Raw genomic sequence first — 26,115 nt, forward strand, 5'->3', positions numbered from 1 at the left:
TTTTTTTTTTTTTTTTTTCTGCTTGAGGCTCTGGAACTTATTACAGTCCGAGGCATTTTCATAAACGGACCATTCAGCTGCCTCTGCATGGTTCTGAATGGGACTCAGTGTGACGAGGAGAAAGAGAGTTAATGTGGGCTGGAAAGTTGCAAGACCTCCCCACTACGGAAGATTGGTCTTCTGAAATCTGTAGTCATTTGTATGATTGTTTTGTGCTATAATACAGAGCTTTTTATATTTAAAAAAAAGAGAAGGGAAATTTTCACCTAACATTTTAAGTAGAATATCAAACACACCTTGAAATTAACTGTATTAGAACATAGTAAATAAAATAAAGTAAATAAAATAATAAAGCTTGAAAATATCTTTACTCCAATATTTTTAACAAACTTGAAATCTTTTACATTGTCCATTTTAACATAAAAAAACAACAAATGGTTCTAAACATTGACCTAATGGCTTCACTTTAATAATGTGCATTTGAAATTGTAAGAAGGGTTTTTTTATAAGTAAAAAATAAGTTGACAAAATATGATTCATTCCTCCTAGAAAAAAAAGTAATACCTAGTGTTCATACCCCATAATTGACTGCTCTGTTGAAAAACCGCTCTGACAAGAGGCAAAGACATTATGTGTTGGAACATACGGGTTTGACACCTATTTTACCTCGTCTCAAAGTATTCTACCGTATATACTGTAGATGTGGCACTGTATGGGTGTTTTTGTACTGTCGAGCATTGTGAAAATTTAATGGAGACTGAAAGGGTGCTTTACGAGTGTGGGTAATTTACCGTGTATCTTTAGAAAGGAAAACTTAAAACTGATTTCACATGTCAAATTCAGGCAATTGTTGTAATTACAGGTTATATGGTGAGGACTCCATCTGCACTGTGATTGTCCTTATTCGCTTACCCTGTATGGTCATTTTAAGGATTGGGTTTTTACTCTTTTTAATTTAGGACTGACTCCTAATAGTACGTCTGAGTTTGTTTACTTTTTTTTTTTCATTCATGCTCTAGCTGTCTGAACACATAGTCCCTCCCCCCAAAAAGAACAATTAACTGCAGTATTTTATCAATCACACTTGATGGTCTGGTCCCTAACAAAGAACCCCTTTTGCAGTAGAAGACCCTACCAGGAGCAAACTGCCCTCAACAGTCTAGCTCCTGGGACACCTTGGGCACTCAGATCTCTCTACCATTACGGAGAAAGCAAAGAGCTATTAAAAGGCACTTATGATAATTCCAAAAAGCACCTAGACACTCAATGAAGCATACAGTAGCTTCACTCTCAAAAAACCTATACCTAATATATTTACCCTCGAGTGCCTTTGCCCATATAGTTCATCCAAACACGGACAGTACAAGTTAAATAGAACCTCCTACCTAACAGGTACCAGGAAGTAAAGCGGAATGTGATCTCTAAACTCTTAGTTTATTAGTCGTGCCCCATGAGGTATCAAACCCTGTACTATCTATTGTGTATACCTGAACTATGAGCTTACTTTGCTTTGATTTCAGTCATTCTGGCTTGTTTTCCTCTGGGTTTTGAGCACTACTGGGGCTATTATCTTTATCACCCGTTCTGTTGGTGTCATTAATAAACAGTTTAGAGGCATACTCCAGGGACAGAGGCTTCCCAGTTTGTTCAGCCTTAGATTGAATCTTTGCTTTAGGACCGACTCCTAAAGGTACGTCTTAGTTTGTTTAAACTCACTTTTCATTTATACTCCTTGCATCATCCAAGAAGTGCTCAGAGCTGCTGCTTCTGTGCCACAAAAGGAATCTGTTGATGTGGTTTGAACATGATAGTAGGATGTCTTGTGGACGCCTTCCATGTAGGTGTTTCTGACATGTCTCAATAGGCATTGGCCTTGAGGAAAATTGAGGACTTTCGGGGGAAAAAAAAACAATCTTTGCTGGCTTGGGAACACTTCGTTGTGGCCTAAGAAGAACTGATAATGGTGGATTGGAAAATAGAGCTCTGTGTATCTCTGCTTAGACATCTCTTTCTGTGATTTGGTTCCAGAAATTAAATGGTTGGCTCTCCGGCTGGCTTGAAAGATGAATGAATGGATGGACTTCCTGAGAGTTCTACCCTGAATATTTTCTTTCATGTTTTGTTTTTTTTCTCTCTAAAAAAACAAGTCAGTTCTCTTAATTTCCTGACATTGTTCTCATTTCCAATATAGTTGGACAACTGTATAATCCCTGTATCATTTTGCTTGTAATCAGTGTCCCGTCACACTGCTGTGAAATATATCAGGCGTGTTTGTGTGTGTTTAGTATATGATTAATTCAGTAAAGTTGGGGTGTATGAGAGCAATTGAACTGCAATACACTCACATACACACACACACACACACAAAGCTAGAATCTGAGAGACATAAGACATTTGACCTGGAAAAGGCTTTAATCTGCAGCTGAAGAACTCGGATGTTTGATCAGGATTATTATGTTTACCACTATATGGGTCTCGGGAGGAGGTGCCATCATGGTTCCTTGTTTTCCACCCTACATATAAGCATAGACATCACAGCCTTTGTGTGCTCCGTGTTATTATTACTCCATTAGAGCATTGAGCAAATTTTCTAACAGTCTTTCTGTTTTATTTTGCAGGTTTAACAAGAAAGCAATCAGGTAAGAATCTTATTTGCTGCACATTTATGCTTCTGCCTAGTATTTTTTTTTCTTCTGTGGATGTACGCACAACACAATACTAGCTTGCATGCAGAGTTTTCATATGGGGAGAATTGGGTACATATTACTAGGCTTACTGTGCTGTAACACACAAGTCTTCAACGTTTTGACCAAACATACACCACCAACCCCCACTCAGTCATGAACACACATACACACAGAGCATGGGACAAAGAAGCCCCTCTTCTATGGGCGGCCCATTACTGCTTTTCACTGTGAGCAGAACAGTGGCCTCTCACAGTTGGGGCCAGTATAGGCAGAAGCAGCCATACATAGCGTCCGAAGGTTCAAGTCGTCGTTTGGCCTTGTGGCATCTCCACTGAGGAGCGCCTTGGTCCCTGGGCACGCAGCACCACATCCTCTCCGGTTGTCACAATATACAGTGGGCACACTCGGCGTGATTCATACTCAAGAAGGTCGTCTTCCGGCATTATTCCCAGTCTTCAAACGAACAGTCATTGGTTGTTTCTTATTCCAAAATGTAATAAGATACTCACATGCCAGAATTTTGAGTTTATGCAAAGCAATAATACATAAACAGGCATGGATTACAATGATAGTCGTTTCTCACAGATGTTCCTCCCTCTCTAGAACCAGCAGCATTCTCAGTAAAGACCATCCGCCTGACAAGAAACCCAAAAGTGATAAAACCTCACCTCCCTCCAATGAATTTGACCCGACAGGTAAGTTTTTCAGGATCCCACTTCTTTCCCTTCACACCGTTTACTCGTCTGCAGTTTTTTACACAACGTCTTTAATCTTTCTGCGTCTGCAAGCGTCACTCATCCGACTGCTTCGTACGTTTCTGTCTCTTACTTCTGTCTTCTTTCTAACGCACAGATTGTCGAATTCAACAAATCTGCTGTAAAGGTTTTACAAAAAAAAACAAACACATGGGTGTGAAATGTAGTGTGTGCTTTATGCTTATTGTGCACTTACTTTTTACACCACTTTTTTTTTTCCAGTGCACCACCCAAAAGCTGTGGTTTGGTATTTCTGTGTGCTGAATTGTCTATTAATTACAAAAACAAACAAGCCAAAAAAAGAGAACGAAACAGAGCAGTAGTGTGTTTAAGATGGAATAAATAAAATCAACCAAAAAATAAAATGTACAGTTTATTGAGTTGATATGTCAGTGTCCCTTCCAGCAAGCTGTTTAAATGGACCACTGCGTGTCTTTTTGAGTCTTTTTATATTCAGTTTTTCAAACGATTAAACATGACTCATGAATGTAGTGAATGGCAGCTTGCTTTTTGATTTCCTGATTCCTGCCTTTGAAAAGACAGTGGTAGACATGCTGCGGCTCCATCAGTTCGGCTGCTTCTCCAGAGTTAAAACGTTACGTCGTGGCGCTTCAACGAGCGTTTGAACATGGACCATTTTAATCCAAGGGTCAGACAAACGTCGAAGCTAACGCCTCACAAAAACCTGCACATTAAAGACGCACCTTTTGTTTTTTGCAGGGCCCCTGCCTTTTAAATTGCTCACTTTCTAATTCTACATTTATCCATCATCACAGGGCTGATGATAAAGGGGGAGCTGATTATAAGAAGGTTTCAGGACTTTTTTTTTTCTTTTTTTAAATGAATCAAATGATGTAAGAACAAAAGGAAGTGCTGGAGGCATCTTGTTTATCATAGTTACGTAGATGACAACCTGCTCAACATTGTGTCTAGCCTGCAGTATTTTTACACAGACAGGGTTGTGTTTATCTTCCTGTTTTCTTTAAAACACACTAGATACATTTGTGCTCACATACACCAGTTCTTCCGCCCTTATGGTGTTTTATAATATATATAAACTATATGCAAAATTAAAGTGGGGTTGAAGTCATTTCAACAAATAGTACAAGAAGAATTTTATGTTGCATGTTATTTACCTTGGGCTATAATATTTGTATGACAGAAGCTGTTGCATTATTAAACCAAAAAAATCTGCTTCTGTATGTACAAAGTCCATATGAGTTGTTTTTTTTGTTTCTTTATTTTTACATAAATCTGGGCTCATGCACACATGAAGGCAATAAAAAGCCAATGAGCTTGTTGTGTCCAATAGTCTCAATTTTTTGCAGGCAGAGATCTAAAAGGTTTCTTGTTAAAGTCGTGATTTTTTTTTTCTTTTTTCCTCCTGATCTTTGGAATTTGTCAGTAATCAAGGTCAGCGTGATTTGCGATATGACTAAAGCTTCTGTATTCAAAACAGAAGAGAAAATCCTCTGTATCACATGGTGGCTTATCTCTGTATGATGCAGCGAAACTTGGACAAGATTTTCTTTTCTCAGTGGTTACACAAGATATGCCCTGCTGCCTGTTTCTGTGGAGCGCTGCACAAAAATCTTTTTACTTGCAATTCTGGGATGGTTTTAGTTCGGTTTGGAGTGGTAAAGTCAGTAAAGGTAGTCCACGACAAGCAGGGGGGACTAAATCTTTATTTATTTATTCTGTTAACCAAGATCTTCATCATCAAATTTAATTTTGTTGATTTTTTTTTTCCAATTTTGTGTTTACTGTATGTCCTGCAGTGTAGCATGTTTGAATAGTGTGTGTTTCTGTCGCTATTATTTATCTGCATGTTGCATGAACTGTAGCAATCTCATGTTGAATTTTCCTGATTTCATCTTTGTTTATTATTATTTTGAAGTGGTTTGGGTTTGTGGGAATAGACAATAGTAGTCACACACTCTAGAAATAAACGGTATGTGGAAACGAGGCATGCACCGATTACAGTTTCGTTTTCTCTATAATCTAAAGCAGCGTTTCTCAAACACTTTAGGTTCTGACCTACAAAATAAGAGCAGCAGGGACTCACAACCCCAACCCACGCTGCTTGAAATGTACAAACGTAAACCAAAAAATACATGTATACATTGACAGAAGAAACAAGTATTTTATATCGAATTATCTCAAGACCCCCAACTAGATGTTTCATGACTCACTGTGGGGTCCTGAACCCAACACTGAAAATCACAGATTTAAAATCCTGCATAATATTTACAGTACCGTTTCTGCACTATAGGGCCCACAGGATTATAAGACACACTGTCATTGAATGGTCCATTTTCGAACTTTTGTCATATATAAAGTGCACCGGATTATAAGGCGTAAGCACCTCACCTTTTTGTAACTTGGCGAGGACCACGCGTCACGCTTCATTCAAAATGGACGATTTTTCTGCTCTATTGGAGCTGGTTCGCCTGTATCAGCATTTATATGATCCCTTTATGAGAGATCACAAAGATAATCAAACGGTTCAAAACTCAGGGAAGGATACTGCACCGACGTAAGCTTCAAGTAGAAACGCCTCCACCGCTCGCTGTGGGCGGAGCCCTGCTGCTATAACTGAGCCTTAATGCTGCAAGCGGTGGGGTTTTGTAGTTTACCAAAGTTGTACTAAAACATTACGTCTTACATGCCTGAAGGCTTTTAAGTGCGCCTTCTAGTCCGGAAAATACAGTAAATGAAAACTTCTAGTTGAATTTTAAACGTGGCTGTTCATAATTAAACATTTAACATATTTGTTTACATTTTCTCCAAATAGGCACCAGGTTTAACGGCCTTCTCTTTCGATCATTGAAAATCTAGAAACAAAAACTATTAAGTGAGTGGACAGAGAAATTTGTACCGTCTGAAACTTAATTAAAGTACCTCTTTTTTAATAAACAAAACGTGTACTTTATGTCATTAAGCTTTTGCTGTTTTGCACATCTCAAAAAAAAAACCACTCACACAGGGATATGACAGACACACTTTTCTACAAGCCTTTCGTTTAAAGTAAATTGCAGCAGTTTTCAACATAATATTTCCGAGAAAATGAAGTCTTATTTGCTGTTAGATCTGTTATATTGTTTAATCTAAAGCTGCATGGTGACGTCCAGCTAGATAATTATCTATTCAGCTAATACATTCTTATTTAGATTTGTTCCAAGTTTGCAAATTATAGATCTCTTAAACTAAGCCAGGCTTATATATACAACCTGCTCAGGTGGCAGCTGGTCCTATAAATAAAAGAAATATGTTACATCAACAGTAAAGTGAGCAAAAGACGTTCCTTTATACAATTTCATTTTAATAGTCTTTTACACTTCCTGTGCCGCCTCTGTTTTTCGTCCAACATTAAAATCTTTCGCTCTGAGGACATGCAGCTCTAACCATTCATTAACCACGTAGCTATGCTGCATTCATGGACCAAAAAATAAATAAAAACAATTTTTGAGGATATCTGAAAAGTTGAAAATGTTTTATACTGATCACCTTCTGGCCAATCGGTGCATTCCTTGTTGAAACTGAATTTTGAGATTTATGTTTCTGAATTGATCAATTACAGTTTTTTAAAAGACCAATTACCAATCAAAGCGTAACATGCTTGATATTTAATTTATAGGGGGGACAGAAAGACCTTAAGTATGGGTTAATTACATGCACCTTTTTAATCCAAACCCATATGTTTTTTTGTTTATTTTTTTATCTACTTTTGTGTTCATTTAATTTTTCTTCTCCCATGATTGTTTCTCCTTCATGATTTTCTCTTTCCTGTTTTGTGTGTCCTTTCCATGTGTGTCGGTTGTTGTTTATTTGTGTTTACGCGGTTGCGCGCCGCTGTGCTGTCTGGTGGGGGCTGTGGGCAGAAGCTCTGGTGGTGCAGAAGAGTGGCAGCAGCAGTGTGCTAGCAGAGGGGAAGCCTGAGTCCTGTGGTAAGACGCTCTTGCTGAAACGGCTGGTGTGACAGCTTTTAGATGCTGGTGTGGAATTGCCAACAGATGTTAGTTTATAACAGAACGCTGCCAAAGGAGTTCATTTCCTGCACTGACCTCTGACCGTGGAGCTAAGCCTGCGTAGTCAGAGGGCCAAGCTGTACACAGAATCAAGAAATAAGCCCAACCGAGCGGCAGCGGCATGTCATGTAAAGACTATGGAAACAAGACGCATAAAATTATACCAATTAATACACTGACTTATGTGAATATTTAATTCAGTATATTTTTATCCAACCCAGATTCCACTTGTTTTATTCCACTAAAATTTCAATATCTTGTATCTCTCAGCACAGCAACCAAGATTAAAATCTTAGCTTTTTGCTACGGATGACTATAATAGTTATTATGTAACACCTCAGCAGCTGTGCGTGGCGCTGGTTCACAGATTTAGGCTTACAGGGATTCTGCTTAACACTTTTTCCTTTAACGCCGGAGCCAGGTCACGAACAGTATTTATGTAAATTTTCATTTAAATAGTCTTAGCGGATCCATCGGGCTTATACGGGATGTATTTACGGTCTTACACTGACCCGCTTGTGTTGAGTGTAAAACTGAGCGCTCGATGGGTTTGATGGCATGTTTCCTGAATCCACGCTAACAGGGTCATTATGAATCTCTGCTCAGCTGCTTTCTCATCTCTGGGGTTATGTGCAAGTAATATCTTACTTGTTGTTGATAACTCTTTGAACAAACTCGGTTTGCAGAAATAAGAGTTTATTTTTTTTAATTGAATTGAAAATCATTATCCATTTTATTAAAACAAAAATAAATATATATATATACAATAAACAACAACAAAATACAGATATATAAATCATTAATAAAATGAAAGGCAGCAGAAAGAAGAAAAAAATCTTGTAATATCTGCCCCTTTTTTCTTTTTCAATTTAGTAATTGAAACAATAATAGTCTACCAGAAAATGAAAAACAAACCGTTTTAAATCCGTCTTGAATAACAATTCATTTAGGAACACGAGTTCACGTTTCCTTAATAATACAGCTTTTATCATTCTTTTAAATACACATATTGATCTGGCATTTTTGACATTACTTTCCAGATGATTCCACGATCTAATTCCTTGAACTGAAGTACTCCGTTCCTTCAAACTGGTTCGACACTTAGGTTTAACAAATACGTCAGTGACCTTAAGATTATAAGCACTTTCTCTCTTTACAAAATTTTGTTGAATGTTTAAAGGTAATATGCCCTTGTGAGCCTTGTACATAACAAGTAAAATGTGATAATTAACCAAATCATAGAATTTTATTATTTTCAGCTGAAGACCAGATTTATGAGCTAACAGCTAGTCCAAGCAGCGCCAAGAATAAAGTGAATTGCGGGTGTCCTAAATCAACTCTAATCTTATAAACATTGCTATTTATTTGCAAAGAATTCTTCCCTTTTTAGGGGCAAGTGTAAATAGAAGCAGCAGCAGCTAGCAGTAGCACTTCCAGTGCAGCCTGGAGTTGACTCCTCGGGGAAATGTGTTTTGCGCGCTGTATTGCAGTGACTTTCATCTCTTCTCGTTGGTGTTGTGTTGCTCAGGGTGTGCTGTCAGGAAAAAAGGTCATTTTACTCTCTAGAGAACCTGTCCATGTGCCTTAGCTGAAGGTGCTGATTATGTATCGGTTAAACCTTTAAATAATACATGAGCTTAGATGGGTTAACCTCGTTACAGCACCCCCACCCCTTGCTGTTTATTAATCCCACCTAGATCTGTAAAAATTAGTGGTTAAAGATGGGAAGGCGGACAATAATATCCCATCTAGAGGCAAATTCACACCAGCTCTTTAACTCGAACAGCTTTATCTGCTTCCTCAACACCCGTGCTCCCCCACCCTGGCCCTTCCCCCCTCCTCCGAGCTCATCTCTACCTAACCCTCTTTTTACACATGCACACACCCCTCCCCCGCCCAGGTTGTGCCTTTTGCCCCCCCAGCCTTTCTCCACGTATTAGCTGCTGCTCCCTCCACTCTAATCACCTCTCTTGTTGCTTCTACACTGACCAGAAAATCTTAGACACAATATAAAAAATAGGTTCAAGAGTGACGACTTTTAGCCTTTGTTGGAACGCATCAAGGTTGTGCTGCTATTGGGAAAACCCGCTTGCTTCTTAATTTGAAAAAAAAAAATCTCTTTTTGCAACGATCATAAAACTGCCTAAAGAACCTGAGAAGTGATGTTCCTCATTCAGAGCTGAAGGATCTGATTTGTTAAACCAGTTTTGTTTAGTTTATTTTAAAAAAAATCTGTTTAAATAAGATTGTTGACAGTGGAATACGTATGTGTCCAAAATAGAAAAAAAAATCATATTTGTCTCTGAAAATGTTTTATGGGCAACAAGAAGCCTTTACAGTACACATGATTATCCTGAGTCCCAGAGTTATGGAGGTTAGTTGTTGATGTTAAACAATTGGTTCAAGAGTTTAAAAGCAAGCTTCATATTTATGCTGACAGCTTGTCGGGGGTTTTGGTTCATACTGACTGCAGAAATCTCCCCTTTTGGACTAGTCTCAGTGTAACGAATAGGGTATGAGGAACAAAAACAAAAGGCAGCATTTTTATTTTTTTTAATCCATTTATATAGGGATGTGAAACTCACCATACTTCATCTTTCTAAAAACAAAACGTTTTGTGACTTTAAAAAAAAAAAGGTTTACTCAGTGAAATCCCTTACAGTACATGTTCCAAATTTAGTTGTTTTTTTTTCTTCTTTTTTTTGGTTTTGCCAATGAAAGCAAGCACGAGGCATAGCTCAATTTCTCAAAGTGTCTGTTGCTTGTTTCAAGTAAACTTCTTTTCAGTGATACTGCATGCTGTATTTTCTCTCCCTGTCCCGTTTGTCCCACCTGCAGGTCTGGTCCAGCGATGTGTAATCATCCAGAAAGATGAAAACGGCTTCGGGCTCACGGTCAGCGGTGACAACCCAGTGTTTGTGCAGCTGGTCAAAGAAGGTAAACTGGAGTTTTGAACGTAAAAGGAGAAAGAACCGGATGTGACCGCCTTCAGCTTCCTTCTTTCATGGCTTTGTTATTTTTTTCCTTTTGAGAACAAACATATGACTCATCGTTGGAGGAATCGGCGCAGCTCTTGCTCTCACTCACACGTGACACTTTTGAAAGGATGCTGCATTTCCTCATTAGTAGTTTCAGTGAAGCTGCAGCTGATATTTTGTCGTTAGCTCTCACGAGGACTGCAGGATGCTTCTGTGGTCCTTCGGGAGTTCAAACTGTCAGTAGATTGTGATGCAGTCCCGTTATCAGGTACAAGATAGCTCCACGTGGTCTGTGCAGCGGTGGAGAGAAGAAGAGGAAGGAAATGCTCTGTCAACGATCCTCGCCAGTGTTCAACTGTCCATCTGTGGCAGACCAAATATGTCTTTGCTACTGGCTCAAAAAGCTATTTATTCATACATACCTGGACATGTTAATTTTTCTAAATGAAATATGTTTCAATGTAGAAATACTTCACATAAATGTAGGTTTACTTTTGCTGAATCTGGCATTCAAACGTGACACGACATGTGGCTAAATTACTTATTATCAATCCAGTTTACATGTAAAGAATGATGTTCTTCCTATGGTTTATGGGGTAACCAAAATAATATCTGTCAGAATACTATACTTACTTAGAGATGGTATAAATAAGATTTTTTCACCATTTAATAGGAATGCATCGTGTGGTTTGTTCATTTAATCCACACGAGTCAAAACCCAACATATAACACTGTTAGCTCTCGAGCTAATGATTCTCCTTTCTCTAAATTCAGCTAGTAATCACAGCAGTCTAAGCGTCTGCTCACGTGACTGAACACGGGCTGTTGGGAACTTGAGTTCTCATGAGGTAACAGGGACATTTGTACAGCTCAGATGGGCTCGTGTTTTTGGAATCATTTCGATCTTAATGCTGGAATAAGAACAAGTCTCTCCTTGTCGTCAGCTCACAGCTACAGTTTGGACCTGCTACAGCTAGGAGGCAAAGTTTGTGGAAATATAACTCAGACAGCACTGATTTGTTGAAGCTGGCGTGTTGTTTTTAATCGCGCAGCACCGATTGTGTTGCACATCACATTAGCGGGCTAAAATAAGGGCAGCCGCCGCTTTCCGTGGCACATCTGTTCACGGCCGTGTCGGCGCAGTTGCTGCTGCTCGTCACCGCTGCCAAAAGCCTCGGCGTTTTGTTTTGGTTGACAAACTGCTCCAGCTCCTGCTGACTGTAGAGTCAGACGTGGCTCTCATAATAACCCGTCTACACGCCTAAATCCTTTTGTTTGGGGTGGAGCTGCGAAACAGGTCCTTCTTGTAATGTAACCACTGTTATGGTCTTTCAGAATAGTCACTTTGCCACATCTGGTGTGTCAGAGCAATATTGTTTATGCATTGTATAGAAATTCTAGCAGCTTCGCCCTAAAGCAACATGTCTTTTTTTTTAACCCTTTCACTCCTTTCCCCCACAAACCTTTTTTTTAGTTTTCTCTTTATTCTCTTTCTTGTTCTGTCCATTGAGTTGAACCAATTAGTTTTTTTGTCTTTGTGTTTGCCAGATGGGGCTGCGATGCGGGCAGGTGTTCAGACAGGAGACAGGATCATTAAGGTATTGTATTTATTTGCTTCTGTTTCTTTAAACTGTAATGTTCCTGTTCTTGTCTGTAAAGAGGCTGTATGCTGCCACCTTCTGGACATTCGGTATTTTGTTCTTCCTACACAATCTAGCAGTATCTCTCACTAACTTTGGAGCTAAACCTTGATTATTGGATTTTTGGCACACGTATTTGTTCATGTTGTTTTTAATCAATATGCTCTATTTGTCTTCCAGGTTAACGGGACCCTTGTTACACATTCTAATCACACTGAAGTTGTGAAACTTATCAAATGTTAGTTCTTTTGTTTATATTTGACCTCAAACCACATTTGAAAGTCAAGTAAGTAGTTGAGAAATGACAGTTTGGCTAATCCTCTTGGGTGTTTTTGTTTTAGCGGGCTCTTATGTGGCCCTCACGGTTTTGGGACGCCCTCCAGGACTTCCCCAGATCCCTTTGCCTGAAGCAGATCCCGAGACTTTGGGTATTAGCCTTTCCTCTCCCAACTCTCCAGCGTCAGAACGCCCATACAGTCCTCTGAACTGCCTTTCCTCCTCACTGCAACAATGGGTACTAAGAATATATGTTACTTGTTTATTTTTTTTTTCTCTTCTCTCTCAGTGAACTTGTCCTCTTAGTTCATCTTGTTTCCACATAGTTTTCATAATCTTCAGAATAGTATCTTATGTTGTCTTTTTTTTCCCCAAATCTGTAGACCTGAATGGGATGCCTGCTCTGTTTTTTTTATATTTTCTTACAAAATTTTGGTGCCTTTACATATTAGTGCAGTGCATCTGAATTATGTGCCAAATATAAGCTTGCTTGTATTTTCTTCTGCCTGAAGTGCAGGCTGCTCAGATTCAGTCACGTTTTGTTTTCTCCCTCAGGATGAAAACGGCAGCGCCTGCAACCAGAGGGCTGACATCTCGCTGAAGAAGTTCTCAAAAGAACAGCAGGAGCTGCAGGTTAGCATAACAATGATTGTTGCCTTCCTTTTTCTTATTTCAGTGCTGTTTTCCTAGTAAGATTTTTGCAGTGGTGAGATGTTTCGCCATAGTTTTGACACAGTTATGCATATGAATTCTCTTTAGGCAATGCTGCAATATCCTTGTTAAAAAAAAAACCTGAAAGGATCACGTTTAATGTCTTTAAATAGAATATTGTTTGGGTTAGGAAACAGCTGGTGTACATTTGATAAGTGACTATTGTCATGCAGTTTTTTTTTTTTTTTTTCATTTTGAAGTATTTACCTAAAAGAAACTCGGTTAACCCCGGAGTCTACATGTGTATTGGCCTAATTGTAAAACAAATGTCCCAGACCTACTGTTCCTGTTCTCCTTTTGATTACTCCTCTCTCACTGTTTAGGCCATGAAAGAGGAGTACAACAGGAACCCCTCCCCCAAACTACTGAAAGACATTCAGGAAGCAACAAAACACATTCCTCAGCTGCAGGGTCAGCTCTTCAAGGCCACTGGGACGACACAGGTACCAACTTGCAAATTTAGCCCTCGGAGCAGGAAATCCACAGACAGAGATCGACCAGAAACACCCAAGCCGTCATTGTTTCATTTTTTTTGTGGAGCACATTTGGAGATCATTCCAGACAAACACGAGTCCTAATCTCATCAGAGGATTAGGCGTTCTCTGCGTGAAGCCACTCTTTTGTGTCTGCGTGACAGCTTATTTTACATCACTCTTTTGTGCCACAACATACGTGCATCATTGTATCAGCGTGCCGCATATCACCTCCGTTTCACAACAGCAGAAACGTCATAAAATGAATAGTTCTCGCCTTCATTTTTGCTCATGAAAATAGCTACTTGTTGTGAAGCCTGTGACTTATCTGTAGCTGTTTATTCCTTTAAAGAAATGTTCTATGCATCCACAGGAGGCTGTTTCAGGTGGGGATGAAGACAATAGTAGCATAATAGAGACAGATTGCGTAGCTGCCCCTAAAGGAGAAAACAGCACAGACCTGTCCTGGAGCAGCACTCCTGTAAGTTATCATAATGTAAAAATAAATAAATAAATAAATCTCTGAGCTCCGTGCATCTTGCCAAATAAATCACAGTGCTTCTTCATGTCTAGAGAACACAAGTATAGGCCCTCTAAATGCATCTATTGATTCTTGCATTTAGATATAAATAAATATAACATTTGCTAAGTGCTCTTTAGTGTTTTGCAATTATTTGAAGACTGTTAAAACTGTAACACTATGTTCTGTGTATCGCCCAGGCGTCTCGCATGTTTGGACCCGGTTCTCCAGATAGCCAGTGTCCAAAAGACTCCTCCTGTGCAAGCCCACACAGCACCCCCAGGAACAGCTTCAACTCCTACCACTCCCCAGAGGCAGAGGATACCACCGACCTGGTATAAAAATGCTTCTAAATCTCCTTTTTTGTCCTAAGGATATTTATTATTCATTCACTTTGCTCATGCATGGCGGTATTTAACTATGCACTGTTTTATTTGTCACATCAATGTATTTTCTGCAGGAGCCTCTGTCTCCCATCCCAGTTGGCAGTCCCCCGCCTTCTCGCCCCGGCTTTCAAATAATAGGAGCTGAAGACGACTACTTTGATTCAGACCAAGAGCAAGTATGATTTTCTCATGTCTGTCATTCATAATACCGCTCAATATTCAGCATTGTTGAACTACAGAGAGGTAACTTTTTAAAAGATTTCAAAGCGTTGAGCTGTTGAACTTCGCTGTGTTTCAGACAAACGGCCAGTTTAACAGCTTTAACAGTATTGAGCAGCTCAAGTCTCGTCCTGCCCACCTCGCAGCATTCCTGCACCATGTCATCTCCCAGTTCGACCCCGCTCCAGTGGTAGGACCCCCCCCTTTTGGGACTTTAATAAATATTCTTTGTGTATGAATTTGTTTCGTGCAGCCCAATCACCTTCCCATGAAGCCGAGTTGCTAATATTTGCATATATCCTGTTCTCAGCTGTGCTACCTCTATGCTGACCTCTATAAGCAAACTAACTCCAAAGAGACCAGACGGGTGTTTTTGGACTTCCACGCCTTCTTTATGGACCGAGCAGCAGTGAGTCAGCCTTTCATTTTTATTACAAAAACACTTATTAGCAGAATGTTGAAAAATAATACACCCTTTTCACACTATTACCAAACAAAATAGCATTTACATGTTAAAATAAGATGGCATAAATGCAACTAATTGGCTTTTGTACCCCCTCTAATAGGTAATGATTGTGTTTATCTTTACTAATTTAATTTAAACCACACTTACATTTAAAGTTGGACTTGAGTATTATTATCTTTTTTGGCTTTATAATGCGATGACTATATCAAAATGTTTCGTTTTTGTTGCAGAATTTAAAAGTTCCTGTTCCTGAATCAGTTTCTTCTGATCTCAGTAAGTATGTCCACTGACCAAGATGTTATGAAATAAAATGGTTTGGAAAGTTTTGGTCAGCTTTACTTAGAGGGCACACCTCACAAGCCTGTTGCTGTTTTATGTATTGTGTCTGAGTGTGTGTGTGTGTTTGTGTTTTTGAAGACCGACGGCGGATGGAGCTGATCCCAGAGGAAATAAACAGACAGCATGTTCAAACACTGCAGGACTCTCTGTTCCCTGACATTCAGAAACACCTCGAGGACTTCAGGTAAACCTGGCCCGTCTGAACTCTTATTTTTTGTCACTTTTATTAGTTTTTTTTAGTTTTGTCTTTAAAGCTGTTTAACTGTATAAACTGAATTGTCTAAATATTTTCTGGGGAAGATGCATCTGATGGCATAAAGTGCTGCATCATAATAGCCTTGTCACCATCCTGTTGGATGTACAGATTTTAATGCAAAAACAGCCAATGTTATGGAGCCTTGTTGTCAGTGTGAACCTTCCAGCTGTATTTCCAGTTTTGAGAACGTCTCTTGCTAAGAACCGGATCATGTTCTGCAGCTGTTCTCCTGTGTGAAAACAGCTCAACGCATCAGTTCGAACGCAGCTCATTTGTCGTTTTGATTAACGCAGGCAAAAACGCAGCATGGGCCTGACGGTGGCTGAAGTTGAGCTGACCAGACTGGATCAAGAGAGAGTCAGAGACCGGGTCACTCTTGAGCGGGAACGCTCGTACGCCGAAAACATCCTCAGCAAAATAGATGACATCCTGTGAGTTGCACCCGTAGCTGCAGAAACCCATAAAGACTGTTAAACACACAGACGCATGATATAATCTTTCTATTACAAAATGCTCACTTCTTTTCCTTCTTCTGTTGTTTGCAGGATAACTACTCAACCTACAGAGGAAGAAAAATGGTAAGATATCTCATACTGTCACATTTAGTAAATTGTTACAGAATAGGAACATTTCTCGAAACACATGACGATTATTTAGAGATTTAACTTCCTTTAGTAATAAGTGTGTCACACCTGGAAACAAAACTGCGTCTTTATGGCTCAATTTATTACACCCTGTGACTCCTTTGAATGAATCATTTGAAATAGCCTTTTGCTAAATGAATGTCAGTAGTAGTAATGTATTATTTTGCAACTTTAGTCCTAGAAGTTTCGCCCAAGAACACTTTAATGACACCATACACTTACAGCGTATCCTTACATCTCCAGCCTTCATCCCTCGCTGTTTACAAATTAAACACCCGGGCAGAACATGTAATTTATGCAGCATGTTTTATATTAAATAATTCAAAAGTGTGACTGATTGAAAGGGTCTTATTGGAAATGCCATATGGTCTCAGCACAGAGCAGATGGTTTGTCTCGAAATTATATGAAAAAAAAAACTGCTGTAACATACGGCATAAGACAAAATATGGATACTTGTGCTGTTCAAATTTTAAACTGCTTTATTATATTTGTTAAAATAAAAAAATCTTTCAAGTTAACTTTTTTATTTCCCTTTAGCACTACAATACAGGATGTTATCTATACGTACATGAAGCACCTTGGTGTGAGGGTCAAGGAACCTCGAAATCTGGAACCCAAACGTGTTCGGATCAGCTTTCTTCCTAAGATGAAGGTACTTCATGCACTTCTTGCACATTGAATCCTCTTCAACTGCTCTCACTAGGGATGGGAATCTTTAGGTGCCTCACAGGTGACATACAGAGACAGAAACACAAACTCACTATTTGAAATGACAAAGGGTTATTTTACATAAATAAACTTTGATTTATATATTTTCTTGCACAATAAAATATGCCAAAAAACCTTAATAATAACAGAACAACCTTTAGCATAGATGCTAACTTAACATTGAAAATGCCATAGAAAAGCTAACATGATTAGTATTCTGTTTTTCACTAAATTTATACACAAGTCAAATGTTTCAAAGTCATTCTGAAAGACAGTCATGTCATGATAACTTCAGCTAATACTTACAGACGTATGTTCTTCAGAGTCTGGCGAAGAAAAGATGTGAAAACACACACACATTTTACTGCATGATGTTTCTGCTGCAGCAGCTGTGGTAACTCTGCTGGGACAAACGGCACCGCTCAGCGACTGACTCTGCTGACTCTGAAAGTGGCAGGGCAGATTAATGTTAACAAAATCAAGTTTTGACATTTGAGAATTGATTCAGAATCATCCATCTGCGATGTGCATCTAAAATAGATTTTTACCTCCCACCCTTATCTCCCACATAACACTTTTTTTTTCTTCCCCCTCGTTTGTGATGACCTGCAGAAAAGCATGAAGACAGATAAGGAGGGAGATGAGAAAGTAGAGAAAAAACCCAGATTTAATTTTCTTGCACCTCAGCGTCGGCCCAGCCGCATTGAATCAGCATCAGGTAAGCGTGTGTGTGTGTGTGAGGAGGAGATTGGCTTTAATAAATGAAAACAGCATGTGAAAAGCCTTTTTATGATTTGTGAAACTTTTCACCTGCAGCGGGTAAAACCCAGGACAATCGCCCCAGGCCACAGAAACAGATCTCTCAGCCCACACTGGGGACAAACGAACAAATGGAAACTGGTCTAAGAGGCAGCCAATCCAGCGAAGGCTCGGAACTCACCCACTCCCTGTCCGTCAGCACCTCGTCTTCAAACAGCATCATCCACAGCTTCGACACAAGCCGAGATGCTGATATCGGTGAGCTGCAACATGACTGGATTCATTAAGAAAAAAGCAAAAGAAATGAAGTGTCAGTCAAGTTAGATAAAGATTAAAAACTAGATCATGATAAAGTTTCTATGTCTGCTCTGAGATTCAGAAGACATTTTAACAAAAAGACGGTGTGGAGCATTCCTGGAACCACAGAGTCTGTTTTAGTCACCGCGGTTTAAACTCTTTGGATATATTTTAGTTGATAACATTCTGAACGTCTTCCAGTTAAAGAGACAAATGCAAATGGTATGACATGGGGCACAAGGCAACGGTGTAAGCTCTGTATCAATCTGCTGGAAAAGCACAAATTATTAAAGCTAAACTCGTCCTGTCAGGTGGGACACCAACATCAGGCCCCTCCAAGCTGCTGAATGACAGCATTCAGTCTGACCCTCTAGGTGGGTTGTCATGTCCTGCTTCGCACTTGGAGTTTTATGGTCTGGACCATCTTCAGGAGGATGACAGAGAAAGTGACAGGTACATTTACAGCCACGTGTGCTTTTGAAAGCCGGGTTTCTTACGTTTGTTATAATTTATTCAATGGCACTTTTTGTAGAGCTCACGAGGGAACACCAAAGGCCATCAGAAGGTGAGCACACCTGATCCTTTTCAATTTGGTTCTTTAAATCTGTTTGAAAGATATTTAAAAAAAGGGGGTTTATGAGGAAAATGAGAAAAAAGCTTACCTTTCTCTTTCACCAGATTTGAGGGACTGGGTGCTGCTGATGTTCAGAGTGAGGACGATCAGGGTACCGACTCTGAGCACGATCCGCCGAACTGGCAGCAGTTGGTGGGGCGAGAAGTCCTGGCAGGTCTCAGGCCTCACGAGATCAAGAGACAAGAAGTTATCAATGGTGAGGACACAACACTGGGAAACCCTCTGAAGCTGCATTCATATCTTGAAAGAATAAAACAAGTTTCCCCTCAAAGTGCTGTTGTGACTTAGGGAGGAGGAAGACGTGCAACAGAGCAAAATACTGTTTCCTGCTTCTCCTTAAAGTAACAACTTGCGTCGTGTCTACAGAGCTGTTTTACACGGAGCGTGCGCATGTACGCATGCTCAAGGTTTTGGACCACATTTTCTACCAGAAGCTTTCCAAAGATGCCATCCTTCCTCCTGCTGACATCAAGAACATCTTCACCAACCTGGAGGAGGTCTTACAGCTGCACGGTACTCGCTCAGACACACAAACCCTCACCACGACAAATCAGCAAAAACACTTTAAATGTACAGTGTCTGTAGAGATGTCGGTTAAAGTAAAGCTAATTTAGAACAGCGTGTGCATTTCATATTGTTTCATCTGTGTTATCTCACCCTCAAGGGAGACTAACTCAATTCTCTGAATTTCAGTTTCAATTCTTGAGCAAATGACGGCCGTTCGTAAGAGAAACGAGTCGTCAGTAATTGATCAAATAGGAGACGACTTGCTCTCCTGGGTGAGTGCAATTTTATTTCCCTTCAATCAGTGTCTCGTAGTGAATGTCATTTCAAAATGACTGATGTGAGTGGGACATACTGTGTGCAAGAGATTGAATTCTTTACTTTACTGCTATTTCACAAAAAAAAAATATTGGCGCTGGATAGATTTCATCAGCCCTGATTATATTACTTTCAAACAATTCATCCTAATTTGAACATTTTATGAGCTTTCAGTGTTTTCATCCCCTAAGCAAAAGCCTGTAACGAATTCCTTATAGGAATAAACAAACAAATATATAAATAAAGCATTGGACAGCAGAGCATCTGTCCTTTTCTTTCCTGGAAAGTATGAATACGGTAGAAGCAAGTGAGAGAATTGCATCCATGTTTCTCAGTAAATGAACATGTCAGAAGATGGCCTAGATTTGTGTGACATCTACACATCTCTGTGTCGTCTGTGATATATTCAAAGTGAAGTCACCAGATATCTGCTGGCAGCTTTGTCTGAATCCTCACTGTGGGGGATAAGCTGGATAAACGGTCCCTCCGAGGTCTGAGCAGTGATCTAGTCCATGTTCGACCTTAAGCTGTCTCTGCTGAAAGAACGGAAGCTTGTCCTCATTGTTGGAGTCAGCTGTTTATTCAAGATTTTTATTTATTTATTTATTTTCAAATAATCCCGACCAACCGAGTGTCTCTCCCGTCTTGCTTTTGGGTCGGTTACAGTTCAGCGGCGGGGAGGAGGAGAAGATCAAGCGAGCAGTGGGGACGTTTTGCAGCAACCAGCCTTTTGCTCTGGAGATCATCAAGACCAAGCAGAAGAAAGACTCCAGGTTTACGTCATTCATTCAGGTACACACATTATTCTCACATAGCGCAGAGAAAAAGGATTCACCACCAGCTCTGAAATGTCTGCTAGGTTACTGTACTAAATGAATCTGCAGAATGTGCTGACGGGTAAACTATAAATTGATTACTCTGTCAATTAGACTGAAACTCTAACTACGTCTAACCGTGTAAGAGCCCCTATGGTTTGTATTATGTATTTGCAGGAGGCAGAGAGTAACAGGCTGTGTCGCCGACTGCAGCTTAAAGACATCATTCCTGTAGAGATGCTGCGGCTCACCAAATATCCGTTGCTGCTGGACAACATTGTCAAGTACACAGGTGTGGTAGAGTTGTTTTACTAACCCGAACTGTTTAACTACAGCTAGCAGTGCTTTGTTCATGTTGTAATCACTTCATGAGTGCTGGGTTTTATTTAATCCATACTCTGCTTCAAGACTATATATTTTTTGTTTAATCATTTAGCTCTAATATATAAAATGAAAGGGAAAAAATAAAATATTTCAGACAGATAGTTCATTTTCTTATGTTCTTAATGCAATATAATATAATACAGTAGAAATAGTAATCAACTTTTAGTGACACTGTCTTAAAGAGGCTCTGTGTGGCAACATGCCAACTATTAATGGATTACAGACTAATGAAGAGATTATCATTAAAATGGTTCTGCTGCGTCGGTGCATAAATCTGGACATGTGACACCCAATCTTTGGTCCATCATTTTGTTCCTGGTTGGAGTTTGAGTCTCACACCATGAGAAAGCACTAATGATAAAGAACCATCAGCTATTACAGGACCATAATGCTTCCCCTGCTTTATCATAATTTCAGAGAATTATGGTGTGTTAATGGACAGAAGAAATATCAGTTTTATGACCTGCTTCCTGAGGAGCTGTGGAAGAAGCTCTAAAGCTCGGTGTCATATTTTTCAGATAACGCCAAGGAGAAGGCTAAAGTAAAGCAGGCGGCAGACTGCTGTAGAAGGATCCTCAGTCATGTTAACCAGGCTTTGAAAGAGTCCGAGGACAAGCAGGTGAGATTTTGAATTTAATATTTGAACTCTTTTCTGTCTTTAACTTCATGTTTTTACCTCCTTCACACCAGTCTCATCCCAGGCGCTTTCAGATCCCCGCCACAATTTGTGTTTACCGTTTTTGTTGCTCCCCTCAAACTGTTTTTTTCTGTTTCTCTCCTTCTTTCCTTTAGAAATTAGAAGACTATCAGAGAAGATTGGACCTCTCCTCACTGAAGCAGACAGATAACCCCATGATCCTGGAGCTAAAGGTGTGTTATCTACATTATAGCTCAAAGGGCTAAAGTAAAGCAGCTTTTCTGTAATCCATCCTTCCTGTTGTGTGCTGATGTCTTTTTGCTCCCAAACTAACTCAGACTTATATTGCCACTTATTTAAGAGGCAGCTGGAAACTTTCAGCTTATATGAACATCAGACATAACTCTGTGGAAAATACAATTTCCATTCAGTAGCCTCTTACCCCTTTTGTGCTGCCTCTGATGTCAACTTTAAACACCTAACAGGTATCAGGTTTGGGTGTTTTTTACTAAGTAAAAACTTGCATGTCAAAGATGCTGTCCTTAGTGGGAAATAACTTGGCAAAACTGTATTTTTGAGTTTATGATCAAACAGGAAAATTGGCTAATTCCAGTCAAAGGCCAGTTGATGATTTTAGCTTCAATGAGAAAGCATTTGCTGACTGAAATATGTTTATACAAAAAACAACACATTATTAGGTAATGGGTGCATGGACCAGAAGCTAATTCTTACCAACTTTCGTCTGTATTTTCCTTCTCTACATCCTTCAGAACCTGGATCTAACCAAGAAGACGTTGATTCACAAGGGTCCGCTGTCATGGAAAGTGAACAAAGACAAGATTATTGGTTTGTAATGATTGCTGTGTTCGAATTTACCCACCGTGTTGCTCATAGAGTACAGTCTGTACCTCTAGGTAACCACTGCTTATGTCTGACGGTGGACACATGCTTTCTTAATTTCTCCCGCAGAGCTGTTCACGCTCCTCTTGGAGGACGTTCTCGTTCTGCTACAGAAACAAGATGAACGTCTAATCCTTAAGTGCCACAGCAAAAACCTGGCAGGCGCCCCAGACACCAAGCATATCTACAGCCCCATCATCAAGCTCAGCACTGTTCTAGTGCGTTCTGTGGCTACAGGTCGGTGCACGGTCTTTTGTGTTGCTAGTAAATAAATAGCACGATCCTGTACTTTCAGTGCGGCCCTGACCGAATCATTGAAAATCTTTACATCGAGTCCAGATTATTATCATCCTCACTTCAAGGACTCTGTTTCCCCTTCTCTGCCTTCCAGACAACAAGGCCTTCTTTGTGCTCTCCATGTCAGAAAACGGTCCCCAGATCTACGAGCTCATGGCGCCCACAGTCTCAGATCAGAAAACGTGAGACTAACAAACTTCTGACTTATTCGTTTGGTTTTTATTGTCGCAGATGTTGAATATTTGGATGACTTTTTCTTTCTTTCTTTTTTCATACAAACAAGGTGGCAAAGTCTGATCTCCAAGAGAGCTGATGCAATAAAAGCCAAACCTCACAGCGTCATACCATTACCTCAGACTGAGTATGTTTATCATTTTTTATAATCTGATAGCATCTGATGGCTCCCGGGGTGTGAATTTATTACTAAGCTCAGGTTCTGCCTGTGTGCTAGCAGGGAGAGAGATGGAGTGGAGATCATATCAGCAGGTGCTTCCAGACTGAGTAGAGACCCGGACCGCACGTCCACCGGCAGCACTCAGTCCACAGGTAGCCCAAGCTGCTCGTTTATTCAATTTGTCCTGAACATATTTCTCAGCTGCGTGAACGATCTTTCTGTGATGACTGCAATTATTCCTCCTTAGATAAAGAGAGCAGCTCAGCTTCTAGAAGTGCATTGCAGAGTTCGCCGATTGGTAGTAATCCATTTGAAGAGGTGAAGAAAGATGACGAGGAGGAGGAGGAGGGGGAGGAGGAGGACGGGGATGGCTTTGTGGACCCAGAGCTTTCTTATCAAGTGGCTGAAGTCGACAGAGAAGGAGACTTGTTTGATGTGTTTCCCTCGAGAGCAGAGGAAGCACTAAAAACACGTAAGCAGCGCGCTGAAAAGACGAAGGGAATTGCCCTGGTGTGGTCAGGAAAGAAAATAATAATAATTATTTGTTGTCTGTCCCTCAGTGGCAGCATTGAAGCAGGTTTTAGTGACCCAGCTGATGTCCCAGGAGGCCGCAGAGCAAAACAAACGCTCCACTGGAGCCCGTCTCCTCAGGACCACCTCTCTGCGGACCCCAACAGACAGCCGCGCAACGGTGATGGTCCACAACAGCTCGGAGAAAAGCAGTTCAAAAACACAGGACCTGACCCAGGATCTGGGATCGGGAGACACTGGATTCTTTGACTCACCTGAGGACTACGGTAAATATGGATCATTAGAACGTTGTTGATTTGAGCACCTTTTACAGCGGTGGTACTTAACGGTTTATGCTGATTCTACCTGCAGGATGCTTAGTCCTGGAGGGCTACGGTGGCACCGGGGAGAGCAGCACAGATGATGACATCTTGGCATCAACCACTGGGAAGCCGCTGAGCACCTCACAAGTCTGTGCTGCCGACTCTGGCATCAATTTGCGGTTTTCCTCAACGTCACAGGCCGGCAGCCTCTCCACTTTCAGCAGACAGGTGCTGTCTCACCTTCGAAATCTTCAGACCAACCTCAACTACCTGAAGGTACTCATAACTTATTTATTTTCATCTCCTCAGCACATATCTTCAATAAAAGAGTGATGTGGTCGAATTCTTGTTTTATCTGGTGACACTTTTTTTTTCCCCCTAACAGGAGGTTGAGGCTAAGTACAATAATTTAATAAGCCAAAGGCCAGAGAGGTCAATAACAGACACGGATGAAAACAAAGGTATCTCCATCTATGCACAGCTCACTCACTTGCTTTTAAAATATGAAACAGTTTCTGTATCCGTCTCTGTTCTGATCCTTGTCATTTTTTCCATCAGATAAGAGATAGTGTGGATGTCAGTGTGCTGCAAGTTTAGGCTCTGGTCCCAAAGAAGAAGTGCCGACTTGCGATCCGCTCTTTCTTCTTATGTCCTGGACTTTCTGGACGTCCTATAAGCTTGTCCTCTCACTGCTGAACCCCCCTTTTTTCATCGCCCACGGTTGGAGAATGAGAGACTTGAGTGTGAGCAGTCGTTTAAAGGGAGGATTTGTCTACGTGATGTCACACCGCCCTCCTCAGCACAAGGCAATCGGGGAAGTGGGATTGCCCCAGAACCTCAACCTCTTCTACCATTGAACACCCATTTTTTCCCCCTAAACTCCCCGCAAGAAAGAGAACTTATACCAAAATGTACAAAGATGTGTGTTTAGAATATATATATATATATATGAAACACAAACAAGAAAAGGAAAATTTTAAGATATTGTATTAAGATTTTTTTTATCCCGAGATGTATTTATTTTCTTTTTTCTTTTTTTTTTCTTTTTGTTTTGAAAAGAAATGGTGTTTTCCAAATTGCTTGCATGCTTTTGGCCACGGTGTTACCTTTTAGCTGCTCATCCTGCTCCAGTCAAACGTGGTTAGTGTGAGTGCACGCTAACATGCAGGCGCCCTCGCGTATCTTAGGAATGGCAGCAATATATTCGGACTGATAGAGGCCAGAGTTGCACTAGTGACGGATAGATCCCGTGTCTCAAAAACTTACAACGTGTTCAAGTCTAGAATTGAACACGAATTCTAGGCGTGGTGTTAACTAGAATGAAGAGTCTTCAGGCTCTGATCTGGTCCCGTTTCATTTCTGTGCTGACTGCTTTGTCCTCTCGTTCACGCTTCTCTTGTTTTACGTGCGACTGTCTCCCTTTCTTTTCCGTGTGAACACGTATGCGTGTCTTCCCTTCCCTCGTCCAAGCAGCTGGAGTGGCTTTCATCCTCGTTCATCCCCTCATATGTCATGTTTCCTCTTCTGCCTCTGGGTTTCTTGCCCTTTTCCCCTCTACTACAAGGAGCGCTCATGCTCTTTCTCTATCAGTTTCTGACAGAAATGCTGCTTCTTTCTGCTGCTGTTGGAGATTCTGATCTGACTGCTTGATATTCTAATAATGTCATGAAGTTCAACATATAGTGTACAATGATCAAGTTGGAAGGTTATGCATAACTTTACAAAATAAATGATGCCATGACATGTTCGAAAAGAAAACATCTGGGGTTTTTTTCTTTAATGTACAGGGCGGGCCATTTATATGGATAAACCCTAATAAAATAGGAATGGTTGGTGATATTAACTTCCTGATTGTGGCACATTAGTATATGGGAGGGGGAAAACTTTTTCAACATGGGTAGTGACTTTGGCGGCCATTTTGGATCCAACTTTTGTTTCTTCAATGGGAAGAGGGTCATGTGACACATCAAACCTATTGGGAATTTCACAAGAAAAACAACGGTGTGTGTGGTTTTAACGTAACTTTATTCTTTCATGAGTTATTTACAAGTTTCTCACCACTTATAAAATGTGTTCAAAGTGCTGCCCGTTGTGTTGGATCGTCAATGCAACCCTCTTTTCCCATACTGGGTCAGAACATTTGTAAGTATTTTACATCTAATGTTAACACACATTGGTAACTATAACACTTGTCACTCTACATTGTACCATTTTCCTAATAGCACTCTCCGTAATAGAGAATTGATTGAAGGTCAG

The 26,115-nt window shown here is 40.3% G+C and overlaps 1 protein-coding gene across 3 annotated transcripts in view; it reads left to right on the forward strand.

The window, feature by feature from the left end:
* arhgef12a (Rho guanine nucleotide exchange factor (GEF) 12a) overlaps positions 1-25,619 on the forward strand; it is a 42,372-nt gene extending 16,753 nt beyond the window's left edge. The window contains exons 2-41 of one of the 3 annotated variants that reach the window (XM_017429006.3): positions 2,619-2,639; positions 3,291-3,382; positions 7,324-7,389; positions 10,309-10,407; positions 11,997-12,046; positions 12,269-12,326; positions 12,430-12,602; positions 12,920-12,997; positions 13,399-13,518; positions 13,922-14,029; positions 14,269-14,403; positions 14,529-14,630; positions 14,753-14,863; positions 14,984-15,082; positions 15,370-15,412; positions 15,557-15,662; positions 16,028-16,165; positions 16,280-16,312; positions 16,917-17,031; positions 17,700-17,805; positions 17,904-18,104; positions 18,455-18,596; positions 18,676-18,708; positions 18,822-18,973; positions 19,144-19,290; positions 19,471-19,556; positions 20,266-20,391; positions 20,592-20,706; positions 21,317-21,417; positions 21,591-21,668; positions 22,206-22,281; positions 22,405-22,572; positions 22,727-22,814; positions 22,916-22,993; positions 23,084-23,178; positions 23,274-23,498; positions 23,587-23,823; positions 23,909-24,135; positions 24,245-24,320; positions 24,418-25,619. In XM_017429006.3, the coding sequence (XP_017284495.1) occupies positions 2,619-2,639; positions 3,291-3,382; positions 7,324-7,389; positions 10,309-10,407; positions 11,997-12,046; positions 12,269-12,326; positions 12,430-12,602; positions 12,920-12,997; positions 13,399-13,518; positions 13,922-14,029; positions 14,269-14,403; positions 14,529-14,630; positions 14,753-14,863; positions 14,984-15,082; positions 15,370-15,412; positions 15,557-15,662; positions 16,028-16,165; positions 16,280-16,312; positions 16,917-17,031; positions 17,700-17,805; positions 17,904-18,104; positions 18,455-18,596; positions 18,676-18,708; positions 18,822-18,973; positions 19,144-19,290; positions 19,471-19,556; positions 20,266-20,391; positions 20,592-20,706; positions 21,317-21,417; positions 21,591-21,668; positions 22,206-22,281; positions 22,405-22,572; positions 22,727-22,814; positions 22,916-22,993; positions 23,084-23,178; positions 23,274-23,498; positions 23,587-23,823; positions 23,909-24,135; positions 24,245-24,320; positions 24,418-24,428 (4,315 nt within the window). In that variant the 3' untranslated portion in view covers positions 24,429-25,619. The remainder of the gene's footprint in view (positions 1-2,618; positions 2,640-3,290; positions 3,383-7,323; positions 7,390-10,308; positions 10,408-11,996; positions 12,047-12,268; positions 12,327-12,429; positions 12,603-12,919; positions 12,998-13,398; positions 13,519-13,921; positions 14,030-14,268; positions 14,404-14,528; positions 14,631-14,752; positions 14,864-14,983; positions 15,083-15,369; positions 15,413-15,556; positions 15,663-16,027; positions 16,166-16,279; positions 16,313-16,916; positions 17,032-17,699; positions 17,806-17,903; positions 18,105-18,454; positions 18,597-18,675; positions 18,709-18,821; positions 18,974-19,143; positions 19,291-19,470; positions 19,557-20,265; positions 20,392-20,591; positions 20,707-21,316; positions 21,418-21,590; positions 21,669-22,205; positions 22,282-22,404; positions 22,573-22,726; positions 22,815-22,915; positions 22,994-23,083; positions 23,179-23,273; positions 23,499-23,586; positions 23,824-23,908; positions 24,136-24,244; positions 24,321-24,417) is intronic. The other 2 variants (XM_017429007.3, XM_017429008.3) reach the window with 2 other exon arrangements.
* Positions 25,620-26,115: the final 496 nt, after the last annotated feature.

The sequence above is a fragment of the Kryptolebias marmoratus genome, linkage group LG2 (assembly GCF_001649575.2).
Source record: "Kryptolebias marmoratus isolate JLee-2015 linkage group LG2, ASM164957v2, whole genome shotgun sequence".
Classification (NCBI taxonomy): domain Eukaryota; kingdom Metazoa; phylum Chordata; class Actinopteri; order Cyprinodontiformes; family Rivulidae; genus Kryptolebias; species Kryptolebias marmoratus.